At 35.3% G+C, this 26,263-nt stretch overlaps 1 protein-coding gene across 2 annotated transcripts in view; it reads left to right on the top strand.

Annotated features, from left to right (window-relative positions):
* CGNL1 (cingulin like 1) overlaps window positions 1-26,263 on the top strand; it is a 64,640-nt gene that overhangs the window by 29,877 nt on the left and 8,500 nt on the right. For both annotated transcript variants that reach the window (XM_059823954.1, XM_059823955.1), the window contains 6 exons: window positions 10,036-10,242; window positions 10,565-10,669; window positions 17,321-17,473; window positions 18,115-18,285; window positions 20,756-20,917; window positions 21,739-21,828. In XM_059823954.1, coding sequence (XP_059679937.1) covers window positions 10,036-10,242; window positions 10,565-10,669; window positions 17,321-17,473; window positions 18,115-18,285; window positions 20,756-20,917; window positions 21,739-21,828 — 888 coding nt within the window. The remainder of the gene's footprint in view (window positions 1-10,035; window positions 10,243-10,564; window positions 10,670-17,320; window positions 17,474-18,114; window positions 18,286-20,755; window positions 20,918-21,738; window positions 21,829-26,263) is intronic.

Below are 26,263 nucleotides of genomic sequence, written 5' to 3'. Positions count from 1 at the left end.
GAGTCAGATTTGATACATTTTTCTCTAAGTGTCTGTTCTGTGCATAGAAAGGAAGTTGTTTGGTAATGGCATCATGCATGTTTTTAGGCACCCATTAAATTAAATAACAAACAAATTATGGAATATTAGCTGTGTTGTCAACAAGAATAATAAACATGCCTCTAAAGCACACTGAAGATGTAACTTGATGCCTTTGTCTTTTGGTGCTAAAGCAAGCTTTTTAAGTTCCAGCTCCTCTGTGGTCTTTTATTTCCAGGCAATTTACCCCTCCATTTATTTAGTGGGGACATGTGTGTGTTTGGATGCAGACATTACCATGAAGCTACAGCTGAGTGGTTATTATACTATATGTAGAGTCAAGAAAGCCTCTGAGCAAAACTGTCCTGCAAAGTTCTATTTGAGTTGAATTGGACACATCTAAACAAGACCAAAAAAAATGTGTTTCATCTGTAATAGTCATTTCACCATTGTGAACCTTATTCAGCCAGGACTATTTCAATTAGTCTGGGTTGGGAAGGGGGTTGTTTGTTTGTTTGTGGGGTTCTTTTTGTTTCTTGAAGTTGGCAAGAGCCTGTGCAGTCAGATACTTTAATACCATGAGGAGGATCTCTAATCCTTATCAGCAGAAGACAGTATATGTATGTTCAGGTGGTTTGTCCTGTGAAAGTATATGTTTGTCTGTGTATGTGTGTGAAGTGTAAGTCCATTCAGTAGGGGACAATGTGAACACAGAACTAGTTAATATTTTACTCTAGTCCTTGCAACAACTTCTGACCTTGAAAAAACTGTTAGTATAAGCCAGTCTGAGTATGTCATGATCCATAGCTAGAAGGAGAATGTGACATTGATATAGCTACTGGTTGAGAGGTTAATACTTTCCTAGCTCTGGATTTTATAACTGTGTAAATGTTGGGTCGTGCCTATACTGGCACTACTGGCACATTTTGTTTAACAGGCTCTGTGTTTAAAAAAAAAAAAAAAAGGTGCATTCTCAATTTTACATCTTTCATTACATCTCATAAATGAAAACCTAAATGGTTTTGGAAATAATATTAAGGATATGATACTGTTTAGATCAGTGAAAATGGCCTTGCAAGAAGACAAGTCTTGTCTCTAAACTCTCACAAGTGAATAATTTTTAAACAGTTAATAGAATGGCTCTAGCTGAAATGGAAGGAAAGACAGTCTGACTTGCTTGTAAGTTTGTGCACTTGCTTACTGAATAATCTCTTGAAGTACAGCTGAGGATTCAGGTTGGTTGCAGCGTACGTCACTAAGAGATAAAACACACTGACTCTTTTAATAGGTAACTAATGATAGTTAACTTCCAAAGGCATAGCCATGTGTTAAAGCAGGCTAGGCCTCATTTTGAGATGATGGGAAGAATTAATGTAATCAGTATAAGGTAGAAAAGCAGTAAGTAAAGCCAGTTAGGCCATTTAGTCTCTCTTCTAGAACCTTGGGGCTTTTTGTTTGGGTTTTTTTGGTTTTGGTTGGTTTTTTTGGGGATGGGGGATGGGGTGGGGAAGGGGATGGGGAGGGGGGAGTAGTGGTAGCCTAACACTCCATTTTGCTTTTAAGGAGTTTTTGTATTCCTTTTTTAGAGGCATGAGATTTTATCATCCATGCTATCCAGTGTTATTCATCCCAGGGCTTCCAACTGCTTTAAGAAATAGTGTCTGAGGTTAGAAGAATTGCCTAAAGGTATGCAGCGGGGAAGAATACCAGAACTACAAAAAGAGATGCAAACAGAAATAAAGACCTGTTATTTGCATTCATGAGCTTTAAAAACTAGATGACTATACCTGAATAATACTGATTTCAGAAGCTCTCTTTACTGAAGAGCTAATAAGGATTACAATTGAAGGGCTGTCCTTATGTTGAGACTCAGTATGCTTGCCTTTTTTCCTTGGGTGTCAGTTTTTGGATGTAGGTTGGTTTTGACTTTTTCTTTCTTTGGAAATCACCTGCATGTTACCTAGGGAAATAAGTGTCTAGTTGTTTTATTTAAACTTGCTTTGATTATGTACAAAAAGGAGAGGAAAAAACAATAGAAAGGAATTTGACATCTCCATCACTGCTACCCCCTCAGGATCATCTGAGGGAGCTGGGTAGATCTGAATCCCTGAAGCCACATGAAACTTTCTACATGTAGTTCAAGAAGTTAAACAACTAGTCCAGCATCAACCTAAAAAGGTGGCCCATGAAACTTTAAAGTTGGTTTCAGCAGACAGTATCTTCCTTAATACCGTAAGTGTTCCACACCAGGAACAGAATAGAGTGAGCAGCCACACCATTCCCTTTTTTCCAGAAGGTTTTGGAAGATTATCATGTCATTTACTTTGATTCCACAAGTATGAATATGGAAAGAATATTTCAAAGTCTGTTACTTCCGTTAAAAAAACTTCTATTTGTGCTTTAGCTCATTTTGAATGGAGATTTATTCTTTAGATTTGTACTTCAAGTATGGCAATTAAAGAATAAACAGTTGTTTTAATTCAGTTTTACTCAGTTGAATATGATTCTGAAAGGAAACCTGAAGGTTTTTAGAAAAATTGGCTGAGTTGTGCCTAATAAACATTGAATCTAGCCAAAATTTAACAATTCTAATAATCTGTGAATGAAACACTTAGCTTCCCCTCACTTTAGCTCTTCCTGTATTTTGTAAAAGGACTCTAAAGGTCCCGTATTGTGCAGTCACTGCCAAAGGGGAATTTCACCAGCTGAAACAGCCAAAACCATTTTTTAATGATCAGTTACACAACCACTCTCATGTCTTTGCCAGTGTTGAGGGTGTGGTAAAAAAAGGTGTGGAGCCACAGAACATTTTATGCATTCCTATCCAAGAGGTTTTTTGCTGTATTACGGTTGAAATGGAGTATTTCATTTGCATCTCAAGGACGTGTTTGTGTGTTCTGTGCAGTTTTTTTGGGTTTATACTGTAATGGGTGGTGGGAAGGATTTTGATGCCTTTTGTACTAACTGAGCTTCATCTCTGATTCTTTAAATCTGTTCACTGCTTGCGCCAGTTGAGAGTGGAATAGTAGATAAATATATTTACTTTACCAAGTTTTCTGCAACAAAGGAGTTGGAACAATATTTATTGCTTTATTTAAACTTGGTCTAGACTAATTTTAATATATTTTAAAATATTTCTGGACACATACAGAACTATATACAAGGACACAAACCCAAACTTTATTAGATTAATTTCTTGTTAGGCAAAACACCTGAAAGGAGCAGGATGAGAAGAGAGGAAATTGAATTTCACTGCTGAAGTTCCCTTATGGAGAGTAACTTCCTTAGGCCCAGAGCTGAAAACTAAATGCTGCATGCATATGAACTCCAGCAGCTGTGATTATGTGGGCTCAGATAAGCAGACCTACACTAGGTAAAACTTTATAAATCGGGTGTACATACCAAATCAAATAGTACGCATAGTACACATATATGTGCATCTCACTTTCTTCTCATCCATCTGTTATCTTAAACACAATGTTAGAATATTTTGTTTATCAATGTTTGTCAGGATTTGGTCTGTTCCTGCGCTCAGCACATACTATTAAAAACTTCTTCGGAAGAAAGAGTTATATTGATTATTTCACAAACTTTAATTCCTTTTCTCAACATAGCTGCAAGCTCATGAATAATGTTTTTCCCCATATTAAGTACAGGAAAGTAAGAGGTGGAGAGATGGCTGTCAGAAGGATCCATTAGTTGCGCATGTTCAAATTGAGGTGCCTAGGTTACCGTAGTGTTAACCGCTATGTAGTCCTTGATATGTTCGGGGTGCAATTTTTGCTGACTTCAGTTGCAACTGTGCACGCAAGACTTTGGAAACCAAACCCTAGTGCCTCAAATCAAGCACTAAGGAAACTGAGGAGCATGCAGTTATTGATCCCCTCTGGAAAGTTTTGTTTGAGTGACTTGCCTCAGAAGCTCCAGATTCTGTAGGGCTATATTTGGGCAGCTTAGCTGTGAAACTGTACTTTCTCTTTCTGCCTCACTCACTTCTGCAGCACTCCTTTATTTCTGCAGCAACAACCTCTTTCACTGTAAACTCTTGACTTGTTCTGAAGCTGATTGACTAATTCTTTAAGCTTCAGAATTAAAATGTATGAGAACTATTACAGAATTTCAGTGGTTATTGACCGCCATAGATTATTTTCCTCCATGTATTTTTTTGTGGTCAGAAACTGGTTTTTTGCAGTGGACCTTTCTTTTAGGATTGATAACTTGTTTTATTCATGGTGGTTTGAGTCCACTGCTGGGCTAATAAGTAAAGCTTATTAAAGCATAATAAGTAAATACATAATAAGTAAATAATACATAATAAGTAAATATAATAAATAATAAGTAAAACATAAGAAGTAAAGCATGTGTAGTATGGCACAATGACAATGTCAGAATGCAGAGGCTTATCTTCAAGCAGTCACAGAGGACTTTGTATTGTGGGACCTCATCATTACAGAGCTACGTTTTCTTTCTTCTAGACAGGCTTCTTTTTCTTTTTTCAGTTTTTTTCAAACGTTTGCAACCCATTTCCAGCTTCTTTTACCTGTGTAGCTTAAGTCTGCTGATAAGGCTTGCTCAGTCTTAAACCATGAGTTTAAACATGATAAATTTTGAGAAAGTATAATAAAGTATTTCATGTATTCAAAAATAATAAATGAGAAGAAGGTATGAGTGTGTTTAAGAAGTCTGCAAGGATGTGAGTATTAAGAGGAGGGTATTATTCCTTCAGAGATTGAAGAGATGGAAATCTGAATGTAAAACAGGCTAAACGCAGGGAATAGAATGCCCTGGAAGACAGAGTGAGGACAGACAGATTGGAAGGAAAGGCAAAGCAAATGCAGGCAAACAAACATAACAAGAAAAATGCTATAGGGTTTTTACCTTACATAAAAATAAAAATAATTCCATAATATAGTATAGTAAAAAGTTGGTTTACTAAAACATACTGCCACAACTAGCAACTGGGATTAAACAGAAATAAGCACGTTTTATATATCATAGGGAAGAAACTGCAGTCTTGGAATTGAGATATGTTAATTTTAAGATCTAAAGAGCCCACTTCAATGCTTGATACGTTTTTTTTTTCTTCCCCTGTTTTTTGGGGGATTTGGGGTTTTTTGTTTGTTTGTTTTGGGGTTTTTTTGTATCGCAAATATGTCTGAATATACAGTATTTCATTACAGCTTTTGTCTTCAAGAATCTTGTTTAACCAGTTTTCTCTGTTTTATGCTCTGTATGTGTTTATGTACATAATCTCATTTCAACTTTCTGAAGAGGCTGATCCACAATTCAATCCACAAGATCATGTTACATTAACAACATATTTGTTAATGTTTCATATTCAGCTTAAATAATTACTTTGTGACCTATACCCAGTTCTGTTACCATGGGTTAAATTTATATAAACTTAGTTAAAATGATGGCCAAAACTTTACCAACATCCCTAAATATTAAATGTAGCAATGTGAAGGATTTATGAATGGGTATCAACAGGAGTCATTAATTGATGTAATGTCATTAAGGCTTAAAGAGCTTTTGTTAACTCACACTGTTTATGTATAGCACCATTACAAATAAGTCATGTGTGGACTCAAGGATAAGGATCCACAGCACAATCTGTATATGTGAGTTCTCCCTGTCTGGCTTTTTTCCTCATTAGTACTTACTAGCCCTTTAGTGTTCAGTTATGATTCTGCTTTCATCCTCATCACTCTAACCCACTCTAATTCAATGCTTTTGCAAACAGCTTTCAACTCTTTTTTGAATGTGTGAGCCAGTCACTGAATTTTAAATGAAAGCTGTGCCTTCTTGCTCATGTAGACAGAACCAAAGAGAATAGGATTACCGCTGGCTGTTAGCAAATAGCATCTGTTGTACAGTTTAAACTGTCTATACTGTTGTCACTTACAGTTTTAGTCTATGAAGTGCAATAATTGGCATTCAGAATTTATCAATGTACATAGTAATTTCTCTGTAATTTCAGTGCAGTGGTTGTCATATCTTCTACTGGCATGTTTTATTAGTGGAATTTTATGCAGAATATAGTGGGCCATCTGTAACGACAAAGTAATAAATAATTTAATGTATGGTCTCTACAGGAGTAATATTGCCTTCTAGTTGCTTGCGGCTGGTTGAGTAAACTGCCTGTGTAATGCTGCTTCAGCAGCGTCCATGTATGATTTGATAGCTGCTGGTCTGAACCTTATGTAAATGTTCAATATATGGATCTCTCTCCACTGGGCTCTCCCCTAATGGTGTCACTACAAGGTCTGTCAGAACTACATTTAAGTGCTTGTTCCCTTTGCGTATCCTTTCTAATGATACTGAGGCTCTTTTCTGACCTGTTCACGTGTCTTCCAAAGAGAAGACCTGGAGGGGAGGTAGAAGATGATGTGGGGTGCTAGATAAGACTAACAGAGGAGAATAGGAGAAGGGAAGAGGCGCGGATTTTTTAATACCCTAATTTTCTGTGGCAATGTCCTACACAATATGGCATATATTGCCAAAAGCTATTATAATCCAGAAGCTTCATTTATGCCAGTGAAGAGCTCTGCCTGCAATTCTCATTACACTGGGGATAAATGAATATAGGCTTTTTTCCTATCTAAACCCAGCTATATTATTTGACCCTTTTGGAGAAATGATGCTATGTGTGCATTTCCTACTCAAAAACCATCTAAATTTTATTTGTGTAGTTTGACTTTGTTTAAATTTCACTGTCAAATTGAAGATACTCATGTATTGTTTCTTCTGGTATCATCCTGAATGATACCCTGAAGGTGATCTTCCACGCCTTATGTGTATAGTACAATTATGTAAGGTAAACTGATAGGATAGATACTCCTGTGTTGTTTTTCAGTTTTATCTGAAACAAGTTGAAAAGATGTTGAAACAACAGTGTACAGTGAAATGTGCATTGTGAAGAAAATTTCCTCTACTCTCCCCAGAAGATACCTAAGAAAAATGCCCACTTTCCAACTACAATACAGTAAGGCTCCCCATATATACTTAGAGAGTTTTCCTGCCATCTTGAAGAAGTGTGTGTGAGTATATATATTTATTGTTGATTTTTTTTTTTTTTTAAGACATACCCCTTCCAGGTGAAAAAAAGGAATTTTGTACTTAACATGTTAGAGGATTTGTTTGGGAACAGTTCGTTCATGTGAAGGTGTAACCCTTGTAATGATGCCAAGGTCGTTAGAGACCTGTGGAGATCTGCTGGTTAAGTGTTGGTCACTTAGCTGGAACTTTAGGCAAGTTTTACTTATATCCCCAATTATTTCCAAGATTTTAAATTAGGTTAATAAAGATAGTACTTGCAACTTGCTCTTTGTACTTCTCTACCTTTTATATATATATATTCACCTAGCATCTTGCTAACTTACTGAAATACATCGTGAAAAAGGAGAGAGAATACCAGTTTAGTTTAATTTTAGTGACTGCAACAGTATCCTAAGATACATAAAGCAAAAGGCAGGCTGGAGCATATCTCTAGATATGACTGTATCAGTGTAGGTTGAACTTTATTTTGAACCTATTAGGTTAAATACATATGTATATATGTATTTATGTGTATATTTATGTATGTAGATCTGGGGGGTTTGTTTGGTTGTTTGCTTTTGTGTGTGTGCATGTACTTCTAAGTAAATAATGCTTCCTGTGTTGGGAAAGTGGAGCAAACCATGGTAGATGAAGTAGTGGAATCTTCAGGTACAGTGTGGCTCTGCTGCAGTCCTCTCTTACTGTGTAGCCCTGTGTAGGCGGTTGGATGAAAAAGAACAGACAAATCAACATTCCTTTCCCTGAACTCCCCAGTGTGCCTCAGCTGCTTTCACTCAGCTCCAGAAAGGGGAAATGAGACAAAAAGGAGCCACTGGTGGAGTGCTTGCTAATTAGTAAAACTTTGCTCTATGCTAAAAGCAAAAATTAAAGGAATATATAAATGCTATTGAAATTTCAGTATGTGAGAACTTAAAGCATCAACAGCAATTTATTTCAGGGGTTTAACTAGTCATGCACTTAGAAGAACAAGTTTTTTCAGTATTTTCAAAAGACCAGAACTTGTCAGCCTACTTATGCTGCCAGTTTTTGTATAAGTTCATTGACCCTGTAGACAGTCTGAGTGTTTTCTGAGTTACTGCTTTATCACACGAATTTGCATGATTTAAAAGCTGTTGCTTGCTAGAAAACAATCTAGTGAGGGCGCACTTCGTAAACACCCTTTTATATAACTTTGGTTTTTCCTTTTGGGGGTGGGGAGGGGAAAATTGGGAGCTACAATCAAAAATAGCATAACTGAAAAGTGATTTTCATGCATTCATGAAATATGTCACAACATAGTTTCTTAAAAACCTACTCTGTAGTATTTCGTTTGTTTTCAGCCAGATAAACGCAATTTCACATGCAAAAATGTTATGCTTCAGTAATTAATGTGTAATTACCTATTGTGACCGGATAATATAGAGGCCAAAGGTATAAATGGATTCAAAAAGGATTAGAGAAATTAATGGATGATACATTCATGGAAGAAAAACAGTGAGAGCTGGGAGTGTAATGGGGAAAGGCTCGCGCCGTAGTTGTTCTTGCTCTTTTTGTCCATAAACACCAGCTATGGCCACTGGAGAGAATACTGGTCTAGATTGACTCCTATGTCTGTTCTGGTGTTCCTACTGTTGTTTAAAGTCTTAATGTAAAAGGTGGTGAGCCTGTACACGAGAAGCAGATCGTTTGTACAGAGTATTGCTTTGTATCAGACCCTGAATGCCTAAGAGCAAGAACCACAAATTATATCTCAAATTATATTTTTTGGAGGGGATTCTGACTGACAAGTCAGTAATGAGCAAAGATTAAATCCTTCCAGCTCTTTACTCCACGGAATTAAATGTTCACAAGTACATACCTGGTCTGTGTTACAGTATAACAGTATAGATAGTGTAACAATATAGATACATACTTCCACTCATGGTTTCCACAATAAATGGTAGGGTGTTTTAGAGCAGGTGAGTGGTGAGACTAACGTGATGATTAGCTCTGAAAAGTTACATGCTGCAGCCAGTTATGCTGCCAAAAAAAATATCTATCTCCACATGTGATAAATTGTGATGAGTAGTTTATTATAATTTGTGCTGTATATTGATTTGAGTTTCTGAAAAAAATACAAAGTGTATCTTTTTGAAGATCCTCAGGCAGTTAACTGAAAACCAAGCAGAACTTCTTATTCAAGTACAGCCTCACGTGTGGGCTGTATGATATGCAGGTGGAGCTGCACCAATACCACTGTAAGGTACTTGCAGTCGCTGTTGCTTGTTCATGCCTGCTCACTGTCTGCTCTTCTGTGCTGACACAGCACTTTGTGGGACCATGTTTTGAAATGGATTGGGGCTTTTTTCCAGTAATGCCTTCCCTCCCTCCCCCCTACTTTTTTTTTAGTGTCAAGATCTCTTTATATTTATCCGTGTGTGTATATATTACAGTTAGTCCTGTTCCCTAAGTTGATTTACTCTGCAGCCCCACAAATAGTTGCGTGGTTGTAGAATGTTGTATGTTAGTGCTTGGAATAAGCAGTGGAGCTAGACTGCCTAAATTTTGTGTTGCTGTGGAATACACTCTTCATCAATATGTTCTTCCTTAAAGGTCCATATGGCTTTTGATGTCTGATAAGTTTTTTAGATTACTTGGAATTACCTAACAATGAGATTTGGTAATGAAAATATTTTAGGGTAATAAAGAGGAAGATGTTAAGGTGAAAATATGTGATGGCAGGCATGAGACTGTTCAGGTGTTATATGTTACTTTAGCACATAGGTATGCCTGAGGAAAAAAAAAAGCTCCTTGTGTGTTCTCCCACAGTAAAATGAATAATAAAAATACATGTTTGTAATGCATACAGACTTTAAGTTAAATTCTTTGTTGACATTTTAATGTTATATCCTAGCTATATTTGCTATGGTGCCATATGAAACTTCTGTTGGAAAACAGCATTTATTTTTTTTTAAACACGATGTGATTTGTTTTCACTAGAGTGCCGCTGTCCTTGCCAGTGAAAGAAATGCTGCACAAGAGGTGCGAAATAGTATAGAAAATCAAGTCAAAGAACTGACTGAGGAAAATGAACAGTTGAAGAGAACAGTTGATGAGCTAAAGAGTAAAATTGAAGAGTTGCACAAACAAATTGATAATATGAAAGGAGAAGAAAATTCAGTGAAGGAAAAAATAAAGACATATGCGGTAAGTCTAGAAAACAAGCCCCTTAAGTAGTCTCCTTTCTGTTTGCAAAGAATACATTATAGAACAAAAACTGACAAAGAGGAGGATGGGCAATGCCATTGGGAAGGCTAGGCAAAACCAACAGGTTTTTGAGAAGCAAGATGCAGTTTACGGACATGTATAGGAAAGATTTCCCCAGTGAAAACCAGTGTAAAAGCAAGTCACAGCTTGGAACGGAGGAGATCAGTGATAGGCCAGAGTGAACATACTTTATAGTTCAGTTTACTTGTCAGATTAAAAGCCTTGCCACTATTCCTAAATGTATCAAATTGTGTGATTGCAGGAAGAGAAACAACAATTAGAAGAAGCTTTGAAACATGCTGAAAAGGAGGCAAAAGAATTGGTAGTGTTAAAAAGGTCTTTGGAAAGCCAAATAGAAGATATGCAGGTAAGAACGAGTGCAATTTGGAGTATTTAAATTTTAATGTTTTTTTTTAATTTTATTGTAATTTTAAATTTCCTGTTTGTTTATCTGAGTCACCATTGCTTTCTGCAGACTAACATCTCATTCTTTTTGAAGTACACTTTGTTTTAAAATCCAGACCTCACTGCAATGTTGAAATGTTTCCTGAAAGCATAGCATCATCTAATTAAAATTGTTTTCTTGCTAAATCTTGTTGGTTTGGGTTTTTTTGGTTTGGTGTGTAGTGTTGTTTTTTTTTTTTCTTTCTTCCATGGATCTAGCAAAATTTCAGGGAGATTAATTGCAAAATAAACTGCCTAAGGTTTTACAAATCTGTTTTATTATTTTGAATGATCATTCGACTCTGGTTGTGTGTAGGTATTTACATGTAAAATAATAAAAAGCTGTACTTGGATATAAATAAAAATATTGGAAGTAGACAAATATCAGGAAATAGTGTGTGTAGGTATTTACATGTAAAATAATAAAAAGCTGTACTTGGATATAAATAAAAATATTGGAAGTAGACAAATATCAGGAAATAGACTTCCCTTTTTATTTTTTACAAGCCTGTCTTATTTGCAAATGTTGCATGGAACTGGTGTATTTCATCACTAAACCAGAGAAATATAACACACATCGCTAGGACTTGCAGCCTCTTAAACTCTGTACGAAGTCCTCTTTCCACCTTGCTCCTTAGTCTACTCAGTATCCAGGAAAGGATATGCTTTCTCACAGATTAGTCCAGAAATTAATCATGTGAAGAATGCATCCACTTCAGAGCAGTGGAGAGGGATGTTGGCAACATTCCGCCTTTACTCATACACAATGATTCAGATGGAATGAGAATTCAGATCTGTTTAGTAAGGAGATGAATGTGTATAAATCTTAAAACTCTTCTTATTGATATCATATTCTGTATCTGAAAAAGTCGCATACCTAATCTTTCGTCTTTGTAATTTGCTTTTTATATGTACTGAAGAAGCATCTATTTCTACAGTATCAGATACTTTAGAATTCTCTTAGTTTTGCTTCTAGAAGCAAAGTTTTTAAGTGATTCTATCAAACAAGTCAGACTTAAAAGTGAGGTACATGTACATTGCTAGCGACCCTTTTTTAATTGAACAGATGTTTTCCCTTGTTGTCTTCAACACAAATTTTACATTACTGTTCTGAAGATGAAACTTGTCTGTAAGTGGATTATAAACCAAGGGAAGATTGTATTAACCAGCATGTTCTCATGGTTCAGTTAATTATGGTAAAAAGAAAAAAATAGCAACAACAAGAAAATACTACTATGTCTTTAAAATGGAAAATGTTTCAAGAATATAAGGTTTTAACAGTATGGGTAAGGAAGTTTTGTTTCTACAAAATGATGTTTTTAAGCTGATGTTCTGTGTAACTATATCAGTAAGTGTTTCATCTGAGGCTTTTGTTCGGTTGGTTTTCTTTCTTTTTAGATCTGTTTATCTGTTCTACCTCACTGATTCTCCAAATTTCCTTGTATGTATTGCTGTGCTATCTGCACAGTCACAATAGATGGCCCATTGCTCATCATTGGCTTGCATTTAGCACTGTTCTCTAAGAACTCCCTTCTATCACGGTCTGGTTTGACCTTCTTGCACAACAAGAATCAGTGCACTATATGCATCTCCTGCATCTTGATTAGCTTTGGGTCAAGACTCTTAAGAAGTATGTTTTTTCTTTTCTGTTTACGCATTCTTCAGGGCATCATGCCAAGTAATGCTGCCTCCAGGCTGGGTCTCCAAATTAGTCTAGGAAAGATGACAGATAGAAGAGTCTGTCTTGTCATTTTATTCACAACTTATGTCTGATTTCTCTACACTCTTCTTGTCCACCAGATACGAGCACTAATGGACTTCAGGATGTAATCAGCAGTCCCTTTTGTCTTGAACAATTCAGCATTTCTGTCTTTGTTCATTAAAACAAGCAAAAATCTAGTGTTGTGCAGTAGGCTGATTTGGCCTTGCGTTACCTTTCACAATTTAGACGACAAACTTTGGCACAGTAATAATGCTTATCACAGTGGAAATTTAATTCCTGACTGGCCCATCTTGCTTTTTACATAATACAAATGACTTTTAATGTTGGACTAGCATAAGAAAGACAATGATAATATTAACAGAATTTTAACAGTTACTGTAAGCATAGCCAAATCTATTCCTCCTCCATCCCAAATTTCTGCTCAGAAAAGTTGAAGCTGGAATGTACTTAATTATTATAGACAAATTGTTTTAATGCTTTTGTCTAAAATTGACCTCAGTATATATTGAAATTTTCTTTATGGATGACCAGGCAAGTAGTATTTTTGGTTGTGTCTCATGTTGTGTTATAACGTTTGTTTTAGGGTAGCCTCCTCTATGTATTCTACTGTTTCAAGAAATTAAATACATCTTAACATTTGTGCAACATTGAGAGGACTTTCGGAAGTTTCTTTAGAAGTCTTGGGGAAGGAGATAATTTAATATAATTATTATGCACCTTAACCATAGTATATATGGTACTGCAATATATTAAAAAATATCAATTATACCAACATTATGAATGGCAGTGCCAAGTATTCTGTGCTTGTTAAATTAAGCCATCAGAATACAGGATCCTTTCCATGGGTGAAGAATATGAAACTTATCTTTTCGTTGTGGTAAATAATAGTAGGCACATAGAATTAGTGTTGCAGAGCACTGTAAGTTGAAATACATTTTTAATTATCAGTTGAAAGAAATTATTAATTTTTTAAAGAGATGGTTCAACTAATATTGTTTGGAAAAATAAGGAAGTATCACAATAATCTTACAGGTTACTATGAAAAAAAATTACTACTTCTGTTTTCCTCCATTTTGTTTTCTTTCCGTCTCTGGGTATGTGGAAATGTGAGTGTGTTCTGTTGTTATTTTATGGCTCCCTGTCTTCTGGACCACTGTCTGTCCACCAACCTGAAACTGAGAAATACTGCTGTAGAGTTAGCCTCACTTCCGCTGAAATAACATTCACTATGTAAATAATTGCCAGGACAGATTGGCTTTAAATTGGCAACTGTCAAAACTGTTTACTTGAGTTGTGGTTACACTGTAACTGACAGGCCAGCCAATTCCAGTGAAAAGTACTCAGGGATTTTTGTATGTGAAGGGTACTCAAATTAGAGGTTATATTTCAGTTGACTACTGAAGCTGTCCTATGGGACATACCAAATTTCAAATATTGAAATTCAGTATAGTATATTGAAAGGCTAGACGCTGAGGAAACTGCAGCATTTGGATAGTCAGTAGCAACATTTCCATTGCATCACGTTTTTTAATACTTGAGTTAAGCAAAGTGATAAAAATGGAAGTTTGGTTGTTTCTAGCATGACACATTAGTCTATCCCAAATATTAATATTAAGTTAGTATGCTAATTTTGATCAGTATTTTTCTCTTTTATCAGCTAATCTAGAAAACGAAATACCATATCCTCTAATTTGTGTTGCCCAAGGAAAATGATTGTTGATGGGGAAACTACATATGACATGTTATTTCCCTTGAATAATACTACAAGCAGGAAGTAGTATCTGTTGTAATGCAGGGTTTTTAGTAAAACAAAGATCATTTCTATGGCAATGCTCAGTTTTCATTAGGAATATTTTTACCCTATGCCTATGTTATCAAGTTTTCTGCGGGCTACATTTTAGCAAAGCAACAAGGACATTATGCTTTAGTGGTAATTTCACTATTTGAAGAATAAATTATTCTATGGCATAGTTACTAGCTAAATAATACAGATCATATAATGGACACCTATTAAATAGATTTTGAGAAGAAAATTATTCAGAATGGTGCAGTAATAAAACGGCCATTTCCAGCCAAGTAGAATTCATCAAGCCCAGAGAACAACCAGAACAATACACTTTTCCAAAGAGAATGGTTGTGCATGTGAACCGTTTGATAGTGCATGAAAAACTTTGTTGATTTGGTAAGAAACAACACTGGTGTAAATTTTTTTTCAGTCTCGTACTTTATATGTACCCAGAGAAGCCTTTGCTTTCTGCTGTCACTAATAAATGTGATCTACCAGAAGGGGAAGCTGGAAAGTGGTGGGATCTTTACTGGGTCCAGGAAGTGCTTAGTCCTGTGATTCTTATGGCACATCAGATGGCTCAACAGATACTGATGCATCACCAGAGGGACATGGGTATAAAAGATTTTAATAGATGTGGGGGAATGAGAGCATGAAGCACCTGAACTTCAGTTCCCATGATACTCTGAAGCAGCATTGCTACTGTCAGTTTATTGTTGAACTAACTAAAAACAAGCTCAGCAAATCTGAAATTTCTCCTTGGAACAGGTCAGTTATCTAGGAATTGCATTTTCTATTAAAGTAATTATGATTACAACTTCACAACACATTCTAATTTTTAGTAATGTACTTAGTATTTGTTTTATTGTCCTTCTTAGTAACAAACAGTGAAAATATGTTGATGAAAATGGGGAGATGCAATACATGAAAAGTACAGATTTCTCTTTTCAGGATGCCAGAATATAACTCAAAGGAGAAAAAGCTAAACTTCAATCTCTGGTGTCTCAGTTTGCTACATATCTGAGAATCGGGCAAAACTTAGCATGACCTGATGAAAATTGAGGTGATCCACTGCTTGCATTAAGCCCACTATTTATTATTTTCTTGAAATATTGTAATTATTCATAGCTGTTATTACTTTGGCAGTTGCCCTAGTTAGTAGACAAAATTTCTTTTCATATTAGTGATTGATTTTTTTTGTTTGTTTTTGGGGTTTGGGGGTTTTTTTGTTTGTTTGTGGGTTGTTTTTTTTTTTGTTTTGTTTTGTTTGTTTGGCTGGTTGGTTTTTTGGGTTTTGTTGTTGTTGTTGTTAACTCTGAAGTAAAGAGAGTGACCAGATTTGCTCTGATGTTTACTTCCCTTTTCAGCACACTGGAAATGCAGAACAGCATCCTGCTGGCACCATTATTCTGCCACAGTGTATTTCATTGATCTGTGTCTGTGCAGTTTGTTTCTCAAGGATGTGTAAACAAACAGTAGTTAAATGGTCTGTGAAAGGCTGATGAAGGGGGGCGCACATAGGGTTTTTATAACCTGTTCAAATATGGCACATTAGCAGTGTCCCAAGACTTCAGCAGCTTTTAGAACTGAAGTGCTAAAGTTGAAAATTTTCAAGGTTCTTAAAAATCCTTTGGTGTCAGCTAAACCAGTTCTGGTGTAGAATTAGGCTTTGCAAAACAACATCTATTAGCCCCCAGAATGTTTTAGGGTTATGTATACACTTCTTACGCATCCACCGTAACTCCTGTTTGTCTCAGAGATGTCTTTTGTTGACAGGTTATACAGGAACCTGAGAAAATGAATGTAAAAAAAATCTCTAACATTTGACGATGTTCTTTCTTTTCTCTTACAACAATTAGTTTTTGAGATTCTGATCTATATTGCCTACAGAAATATTACTGTGTTTTCATGTTTAAAGTTTTTTGAAGTGTAATAAAGTAAGCATTATAGGTATTAGATATTCAACAAAACTTTGTATTTCCAATATTAAAATGTAAAACAATGTTTTGGAATGCTTTTTACAATTTATGGTGATTTTAATTATTTACATTTTTCTGTTGGAACAATTTAAACTGTCCATAAAATGGTTTTAATCAATTTAATGGTGCATCTCAGACTTAATAAAAACAACCCCTTTTTCTAGTCTTCTAGTGTCTATTTAGAGTAGGGCCATTAAGGTATTTTCTTATGGAGGGAGAAGGAAGAGGTGAGAGTCCCAACATGCAGGTGGAAGGTAACCTGCTTTTCTTGTATTGGAATGAACGAGTGACAGTCAGTTATTGTGCTGAAGGACAGTATTTAGAAGTTGAAGGGTGGTTAAGTTCTTAAACATCCTGATGTTGATAGCAGACACATTTGGAGCTCCTGGTAAATGAGCATCCAGCATAGCTCTGCAGTTCATTCAAAATTTAATCCAGATAATGAAGGTCTGGTTTGAACATTAATGGCAAAAGTTCTTTCAGGAAGGGGATTTCTGTGCTAGGAGCTGTAAAGTTCTGTTTGCACATCATCTTGACTAGGGCTTCTGTCTGCTATAGAAGCACAGCAACAGGGGGAAAAAAAATCACTAGCTATTTCTCACTCATTGTAGGAACAGATTTGTATTTTATTATTTTTTTTTTTTACCTAGGAAAAAAAGTTGTTGTTGAGAAAACTTTTTAAGGGAGCATTAAAGGGAGCATATAGGAGAATGTGAAACCTGAAATGGATATTGAACCTTGTGCAGGAGGTAGGATTTCCTGACATGTGTGCAACTGCAGAGGAATGTATGCTTTGCATGTAACAGAGTCACGAAAAGGGTCTACATTTGGTCCTACAAATGTCGCAACAATGTTTTAGGAATTTATAGGAAGGATAAAGTACTGCATCGCTAAAATAATGTTCGACCTGTATTGGCTAGCAAACTGTGGCTCTATAAACTTTTTTTTTAATTTAAGTTTGTCTTAGTGTTACAACAGCTGGTGGTATTACTGCTGCACAGAGAGTGTTATATAACATTCCTTTAAAGCATTAGAAAAGAGGGTCTATATTTCATTATATATATATGTTTTTTTAATCTACTGCAGGAGACCATCCATTGTATTTCGCAGGAACGGCAACAGTTAACTCAGCAGTTAAAAGATGAAACTCACCAGAAGGAACAGTTAAAGCAGATAAAGAATGAAATGGAGAATGAACGATGGCAATTGAGTAAGACTGTTGAAAAGTTACAGGAGGAGGTATGAGTTCACTCCAAAGAGGCTGCAGGAATCTGAATATCTAATAGACAGAAGCAAATGAGCTACCAAATTGTAAAGAATTTTTTTTTTAATGCGTAAAAGAAAGTGAAATGCAAACTTTACGATTAGTGTCTTTAACCTAGAGACTATCAATAAAAGCTTTCAGGGCTGGAACAGTGGTTGGAACAGAGCTATCTCAAAATACTGTTGTAAACCAGTTCTGTTTTGTTTAAGCAAGATGCCAGATTTGAGTTGAGCGATATTTCAGAGTTTTATAGCTAATTCTCAAAACGCTACTGCGTTAGACTTATTTTGCCATCTGTGTGTAAACCATACAACTTAATATTGATATACTGAAGTGTGACTGTGCAGTTCATTGCATCAGTCAGCTGGAAGAACTGCTGACAGACAAAAAGAGAATAGTCTTGCCACACATACTATTAGACAATAACTGTACTTTTTGTGTTTTCACACTTCTGCATAGAAATTCATTTGTTTGGGAACACGTCTGACAAATTTTCCATTTGAACATACTGACCTGAATATCGAAGCTGGAGTAAAAAACCTTTTGGTGTATTAAGCATGATAGAATCTTCTGTAGCACTATTCTAGGAAAAAAATTATATGTACTTTTTTCCCAGATGTCTGAAATGGTAGAGGTCTCAAGAACATCAACTCTGGAGCTTCAGAACCAGCTTGATGAATACAAGGAGAAAAATCGCAGGGAACTTGCAGATGTGCAGAGACAATTAAAAGAGAAAAACCTTGAGGTAGAAAAATCACGCCTGACAACCATGAGAATGCAAGATGAGGTAATGACTCGTAAGTTCAGTGACAAATTCTAACCTTTGACCTAAAATTCAGCTCAGATAGTTTTCAAGACAATGAATGTTTGCTCTAACGCTTTTGCGTACTTCATCATGAGAGACTGATCTCAATCAGCATGCTTTTGAGTTTCATTCTTCATGATGATGATCAGCATGTTACTTCTGCCAGGGTAATGGGCTTTCCTGTTTACGACAGATAAATGCAGTGTTTGACAATGAATGTATCGTAAGTGATATGACAAGGATTCCATTGATGATCTGCTGCTCTTTTAATGCCTGCTACTGAAGGAATTGAGAATGTGGAAATGTTCTTGAATTAGGAAAGAAAAACCCAGCAGTTATTTAGGAAAAAAAAAAAAACAAACCAACAACCAAGACCAAATTCCAAATTCTGGCTCTAAAAGAGTTGACATACATTCTCCTCTTCCTTCATATGAGTCAGGTTGCAGATTTAAATGACAAAGGTGTCTGTGCAACCGAGAATCAACCACAGTCTTGAAGTGTCTGCCTCTTAGCATGTAAATTTTGCCATAAAGGCAATCCAATCTTTTCAAAGTCTGCATATACTTGTTCTGCAATTGGAAAAGCTATGAGAATGCACTGGTCACAGATGTTTTCTGTATGTAGAATATTTTAATAGTTGATTTTTCCAGTTCAGAACTTCTCTTATGTTGCCTTTTCCCCTTAACAAACTTGTTTTAAATTCAATTTAAAAGAACAGCAATAGAAGAAAATATAGTTCCTATTTATTATTCTGTCTGTCTTCTATATTTATTCCATTCAGGGATGGAGAGCCTTTGTAAAGGGATGAAGACTCATAATGAAATGTGAAAGATAAAACTGGGATATTGAGAACATGGCTCTTAAGTTGAATAAATGAGAATAGACAGCTTAAATAGGAGATGTGTGTATGTGTAAATATGTATACACACTGTGTTTACAGTTATGAAAAATACTTCTACTGTTATCTATTACAACTACAAAACAAATACAATGAAAAAATTTCAGAACAAAAGAAACCTTCTTTATTTGACAAAAATATAATCCACACACCATATAAAGGACAAAATATTACTGGTTGTGGAATTCTACATCTCCATGAGGCAATACTTAAAATCCTAGGGTTTTAAAAATGTAGTATGGCAACTAGCTGCAAAAGAGGAAACAAAATCTGAAAATACAGGATAGGCAAGTTAAACAGCAGACATTCTAGAGAGACTAAATATTCAGGACAATTGAAAGTGTTTATTATCTCTTTGTTTTTTGTGTTTAACAAGAAGTACAAATAGACAGCCCTTCCATTCAATGTGAAAGGGTCTGTTGTCTGTGAAAATCCTCTTGGGTAGGTGTCATAGTGCACAAAACATTCTTTTTGAGAGTCTCATCAAAAGCCATGGATTGTAATGATCATGGCAATACGAGTATCATCTTGTTCTAGCAGAAAAATTATGAAACAGTCTTGCCAGGCAGTATGGGAGTTCTTCATTACTGCGTCTCTAGTAAGTTCTCTGTGGATACATAAAAGATACCAACCTTGAAAGTTGTCAATCCAATGTCATTTTGAAACGTTAAGTGCATGTGAAATGCTATTAACATACAGATCTCTGCACTTAACTAGCTGTTCACTACATCATGCAGATGTCCAACGTTTTGTTGTTAGGACTTAGCAATAGGTAGCAAACTCTGTAAACAGTCAATAATGCATTATTTTAGCTTCATCACTAAAATAAGCACTTGACTAAACAGAGGAAGAATATGGAAGACTGTATGCTGGAAAAAAAAACCCCTCATCATATGTTACGTAAATGTCACGTGTTAAGTTACGAGTATAAGGAATGATCACAGTCTCACCTAAAACCCCTCTCACTACTTGCATATTTTTTTAAAGTACTGTGAAGGTTTTAGATAATTTTATTGAGTACATACTGTTGTTAGAGTAGGAAACTTTTGTCCTTAGCAGATAGCCCTACTATATCTAAAAGTTATACTAATGCATGTATATATGTTAGCAATTACGTCATTGGTAAAATGCTGTCATCAGAGTGTCTCAGACATATAAACTGCATAATTATTTAAAAGCTAAAGTATTGGTAGTCTGAAAAGGAAAGTAATAATATTGAAAAAGTTCCAAAGATATAACCATTTAGAAAATTGTAAAAATCTTGGTTTGCTGTAACTGGATAAAAAGAAATAAGTAAAATAAAAACCACTATGTATAATTGTCACTGTAAAAACCTGTAGTGTGAAGCATCTCTTTAGATCTGATATTGAATCAGTTTATTTTCTTGGTGCCATCTTGTGGATAAAATAAAAATTACTGTGAAAAGCATATAACTCAATGCAATTCCTGTCACGCTTCCGGATCTGTCATGTTTGTAGTCAGTCCCTTTTACTGACATCACGTATTTATAGAAAGTACAGTATAAAGTGTATTACCATAATCTTATTGTTTCAGATGCGTCTTATGGAAGAAAACTTGAGGGACCACCAGAGAGCTCAGGATGAGGCAATAACAAAAACTCAGCTGCTAGAACAGACTGTTAAAGGCTTAGAGTATGAACTGGAAGCCAAAAACCACTTAAAAGATGATCGGACAAGACAAATCAAACTAATGGAGGTAAAAGACATTTTTAAGGGTTGGTATCTTATTAGAACTGATGAAAATAATTTTGGTATTTCATACGGATTCTGCCTGGGAAAAAACAAAATAACTTGATGTTGTTGAAAATCCATGTAATACTACTGCAGGAATTATTCTGGTATATTCTAAAGGTGATCTGTTAGCGTATCTATTGTAGCATGATGTGTTCCAAATTGCAATTGTTCTTTCATAATTTTAACTAACTTTCTTTCTCATTAATTTTCTCTAGAGTTTATCAGTCAAAATTGTATTATTTTCATTTGTAGGCCCATGACTCAAAACTTCAAAAGTATTTAGAAGTGTAAGTTCTATTTAGCATCTAATATCAATTCATTTCAGGAGCCTAAATAACATCATTATTATATGTTGTTACAGGGTTAGCTTCATAACTGCTCAGTTCAACTAAGCTGTCATTTGACTTTCATAAACAAACACTTTTATACCATTGTACTCTTATTAAAAGAAATTTGTCTTCCAAATGTGTAATGTACCTTAGACATTCTAAAAACAGTCTCTAGAAACATCACAGAATTTCTCCTATTTTCTTGTAATTGGTGGGAGAGATTTAAAAAGGAAATGAAAACTATTTAATTCTGTCAGACAAATTCACTTTAAAGGCTTATCTACCTGCCATCTCTTTTTCTAGATTCTGTATGTGTTTTCAGAGACATTCCACTTTTCAAGCCTAGTCTTTCAGACAGTTTGAGTCCTTGAAGTTTAAGGAAGAATTCCCTGGTAGCAATCTGAAGAGGATGGAAAAGTAGTATGTTGAAATTACTTTTCTTTGTTCCACTTAGGACAAGTTATCTCACCTGGAACTTGAGCTTGATGAAGAAAAGACTAATTCAGATTTGTTGTCTGAGAGGATCAGTAGATGCAGAGAACAGGTACTTGAATAAGTTTTCTAACTGTTGTATAACGATGAGGAAAAAATGTTACTAGGATTGCAAACAATATTGATTAACTAAATAATGATTAGCTATAGGGTTTATATACTATACTTAAGGAGAGTATGTAAATCCAAAAAAACAAGGTTCACAAACATCATTAAATATGCTCCTCCATGTCATCACAGACCAATTTTTTCCTGTTTTGCTAACTGGAAAACTGACGCAGATTGCATATAAAGACTAAAGACCAGTATCATCCTCTGATATTCTTGATGCAGTAAGCTTCGTCAAGTCATCATTGATGCTTGCAGAGATGATGCTATCTTAGGCTTAGTTTTAGGTGGTGAGGCTATCAGAGAAAGCGTGGTTGTAGAAAGTATCTTAGATCACAATTTTTTAACCTTACTGAAAAGTAGGCCAACATAATAGAGTCTTGATTTCAAAGAAGGCAGAGTTTAGGAAATTGTGGAATTAATTATTGAAGTCAGCTGATCTGAAGATGCTGGCCAGTTTCAACAAAGAGGAAGCTTTATTTTCATTACAAGTGTAAAAACTGATTAAGGTATATCAAAGATAAGACAGTTGGAAGGTGTTTTCCACAAAAAAAATCAGTCATTAGTTCCAGAAGTGTTATAGGAGTAGATAGCCCAGAAAGGAGGAAGAAGGATTTATTAGCAAAGTTCTGTCTCATGGAGCAGAAGACATAAAGATAAAGTGAGATTTGCCAAGCTAAGTGAGACCTATCATAGTAATTCAAACAAGTAACAAAAAGGTTCTTGACTGTGTAAGTAGAAGAAAGTTGTGGAAACTGTATGATGAGGTATCAGTCAAGATAAAAAGTAATCCAGGTATGCCTCCTCAAATAAACAAATATTTTGCCTCTGCCTTCAGTAAGGCCAGTGAAGGTGCGGGTGGGGGGAAGTGGAGTGGGCTAATGGAAATGAGACCATTGAGCTGGAAATCACAAATCTAAGAGAATTAGTTCATTGTTCCGAAGAAAGAGGCGTTAATAATATTATTCAAGATTTCTGAAAGAGCTGACATATGAAATTATAGATCCTGTAACAAAGATTTATAGTAAACCAGAAAAGTAGAGAGTAGGGCCGGATGACTGAAAAAGCAACCAGAGCATCCATAGTCAAGTAGTCAGTATTATGCAAGCTTTTGGTTAGTCCATGGAAAGGAATATGGTGATGTGGCTGTCTTGGAATATCATGGCCTAGACAATGTTTTGCCTTGGTTTTACATTCTGAAAGATGTGAAACTGATGCGTAACTCATTACAGCATGTCTACTACTGTAGCTTTACATTAAGTACTATACCTCATTAGTAACCTCCTAGAAGTCCAGGAGACAATTTGCACTGAGGTACAACGCACGAGAGTCTGTTCTGTTTTCATTTCTCTTTCTTTCTCCAGAAAAAAGGAATTGCTAACATTCTTTTGAATAGCTTTAATTTCAGAGGGAGATCAGAAAGTAAAATCTTAGTTTCTATGTCTTTTCAATGAAATTGTGTATTCTGCTGAGACAGCTGGAGAGTTTTAAAGTGAGTTCAGCTTTCTTTCATGCATCCTTGAAACACCAAGGCACCATTAGTACTTTACTGGGACTCATGTTACTGAGATTCTATATGATTGCAATATCGTTTTTTTGCTATTATTCCATTGATATTGTACAGACTCTGAGTGAGTGGGTGAAATAGAATGTAAAGGACCCGTAATAATGTAGGGTCATGCTATTGTTAAATTGGGAAGCCTTTAATACTAGAATCTATGCCTGTGTTGTAAGCCTGGAATAAAAGAACCTTAGTCATAGCTGCACTAGTTGGTACTATAGTAAGTTAATTTGCTAACTGAATGGAAACCTAAAATACAAATGGGTGACCAAAATGTTACATAATGGGTAAAAGACCTGTTTATTTTGAGGTCTGGAGTTTCTCATTTCACACATGAGTTACAAAGGTTGCTTTGTTTTGATTTTATGCCAGAATGACTAAGTAGTCAAATTACTAAAGAGTATTTCAGGGTCTGCTAAGCATTTATAATGACATGATGAATGATAATGGATTTGTTTGGATAATATCTGTGTTTCTGTAAATGTGTTGGTTTTTTTGTTATAAATGTGTAGTTCTAATATACTGATAATGAACTATAGTACTCAAATTTCTAGTAAAAACAAATTGAAACAACTGGTTCTATTTTACATAAAACTAAATGTTTGAATAAACATTGGCAAGGCTGATAGTTCACATTTCTTTTAGCATGAAATGTTATCCTTCTTTAATTTAAACACCCTTTTGAATCTGGGAATGGCTGCATGAGATACTGTTCTCATCTTCCGTACCTCATTCTCAAGAAGTACCAGAACAAAGTGGAAACAGTAAAACAAAACTGAGGGAAAGATGGATCATATCCTATTCATTTTTAAATGATAAGGTATTAGCAACTCTGGAAAGAGCAAAATGGTCAACAAACACACACACATAGAAGGCTAGAGTGCTCAGCTGCCCTTTGAGTCTAAAGCAAGCAGGGACAGGGCACATTTTAGTACATGATTTTTTTCTTTCCTACAAACAAGTGCAGTGAAGTACCTCTTGCCATTTTGTTTTTGCAAACATAATTGAAAAATACTTAAGATAATCTCATCAATTCTTGTATTCTGTGAAAATGCAAACATAAGTCTATTGACTTCAGAGTTGTGGTCAGTAAGTGTGAAAAATGGACTGGTTAGTTTCCATGACAGTTTTAGAGTAAATACAGAAGGATAAAATTGCATTGACTGCATCATTCACTTCCTTTTGGTAAAGCGCTCCCAATGGATAGCTGTATGTATACCTGCTCTTTAGCTGACACCAGGTATGGGAAGCAAACAAATGAAAAAGTAGACATGAAGGTTGCTTTTCAGTTATGAAGGATCATAATTGTTTGGTTTTAGCTTGTTTGTTTGTTAAACATAGGGGTTTTTGGTCAAATACTTGAGAATTGTGTATGTAGGTCAATATATATACATATAGGCACATATGTATATATTTTACTTTTCCCTTCTTAGGTATTAACAAGCAACATAGGCTGTGAACCTAGTGCGAGATGGTAAACAATAGTGGTAGCATCTAAAATATTATTAGAAATCGAATTGCTTTCACTAATAATGAACTCAACAGCTGCTTCTAATCCTAAAGCTGGCACAAAATGCTGTTATGTCTAATAAAGTTTTGTAAAATCTTATAGTATTGCTTTTCTCAATGATTTGTTGTTTGCATTTTTCAAATCCAGCTATGATAGCTGTTGCCTTAAGCTACAGAAATAGTTTATTCTTTTAGCATAATTAGAATATATTAGATATAACAAAGGTAGAATGTGAAGCACAAAGCTCTGCATGGTTACATACTCAGGGCCTATCTTAACTGCTGTGAAATAAGTGAGAAGTTGGAGCACATTTTGGCAGACAACTGCTTTTTTTCCTTTGTGCATGCTGATTATGTGTTTACTAATAAGAAGTGTAAGGAGATAAGTGAAAACGGTTTCCACATCCCTCAGCAAGAATTGTGTCCTGCTGCCCTTCTCTTGTTACATGCTCTTGTATATAATTTGCACATAGCTTTCTGATCCTAAACAGACATAGTACTTTTTCTCTCTTCCACTGTTTTTCTGTGAGGTTGCTTTTACCATGAGGTGTCCAACAACAGTAGCAGTCATCTTGGAAATATAATAATTGTCCTCTAAATGATTCCTTAATTTGAGATCTTGGGAAGGTTGCACAAATTTGTCACAGCCTTTGAGCACAGTAAGAGCACAGTAGAACTTTAGAGTGGTCCATTAAGCAAGTTCCTACATAAAACAATAAACCCTTTCTTCAGTAACAGTTGCTTTTTTATTTAGTCATTCATTTTACCACAAGTTTTGCTTTATTTTTTCTGTGTCTGTCTTCATGGCTAAAGCAATTACAGCGGAATAAATTCTATGTAATCCCTCACATTATAACTTTGTTTCATATATATCATTAATAAATGCAGCTATTGTATACATGAGTGATTCTAATTTTTATATATAAAATAATATTTTAATATATAAAATGTTGCTATGTAATATATAAAACATTATTATTATTAGGCTTCTATGCAACGGTGAGAGCTTTTAGGAAATTACCCAGCTGGTGAGAACACAGCCACGTGCTAACATTTGTAATCCAGTAACTGTTATGACCTTAGTTTTCAGGAATGACTTGTACTGTTCTGAAACCACACTGTGACATAGCATATGCAACTGCATGCATTGCTACCATTGTTTGTATTCATATATTCGTTTCAAAGCTACAGAAACAGTGTAAATGACTTCTTTTAAACATGTGATTAACTAAAAATATATATTTTAATATTATAATGGCGGGGGGGGAAGGCCTAAGGTAAATTTTCATGTGTTGTGCTTGTTTAACCT

The sequence above is a fragment of the Gavia stellata genome, chromosome 13 (genome assembly GCF_030936135.1).
Source record: "Gavia stellata isolate bGavSte3 chromosome 13, bGavSte3.hap2, whole genome shotgun sequence".
NCBI lineage: Eukaryota > Metazoa > Chordata > Aves > Gaviiformes > Gaviidae > Gavia > Gavia stellata.
The sequence above is the reverse complement of the archived record's forward strand: the minus strand, read 5'-3'. Positions and strand labels throughout refer to the sequence as shown.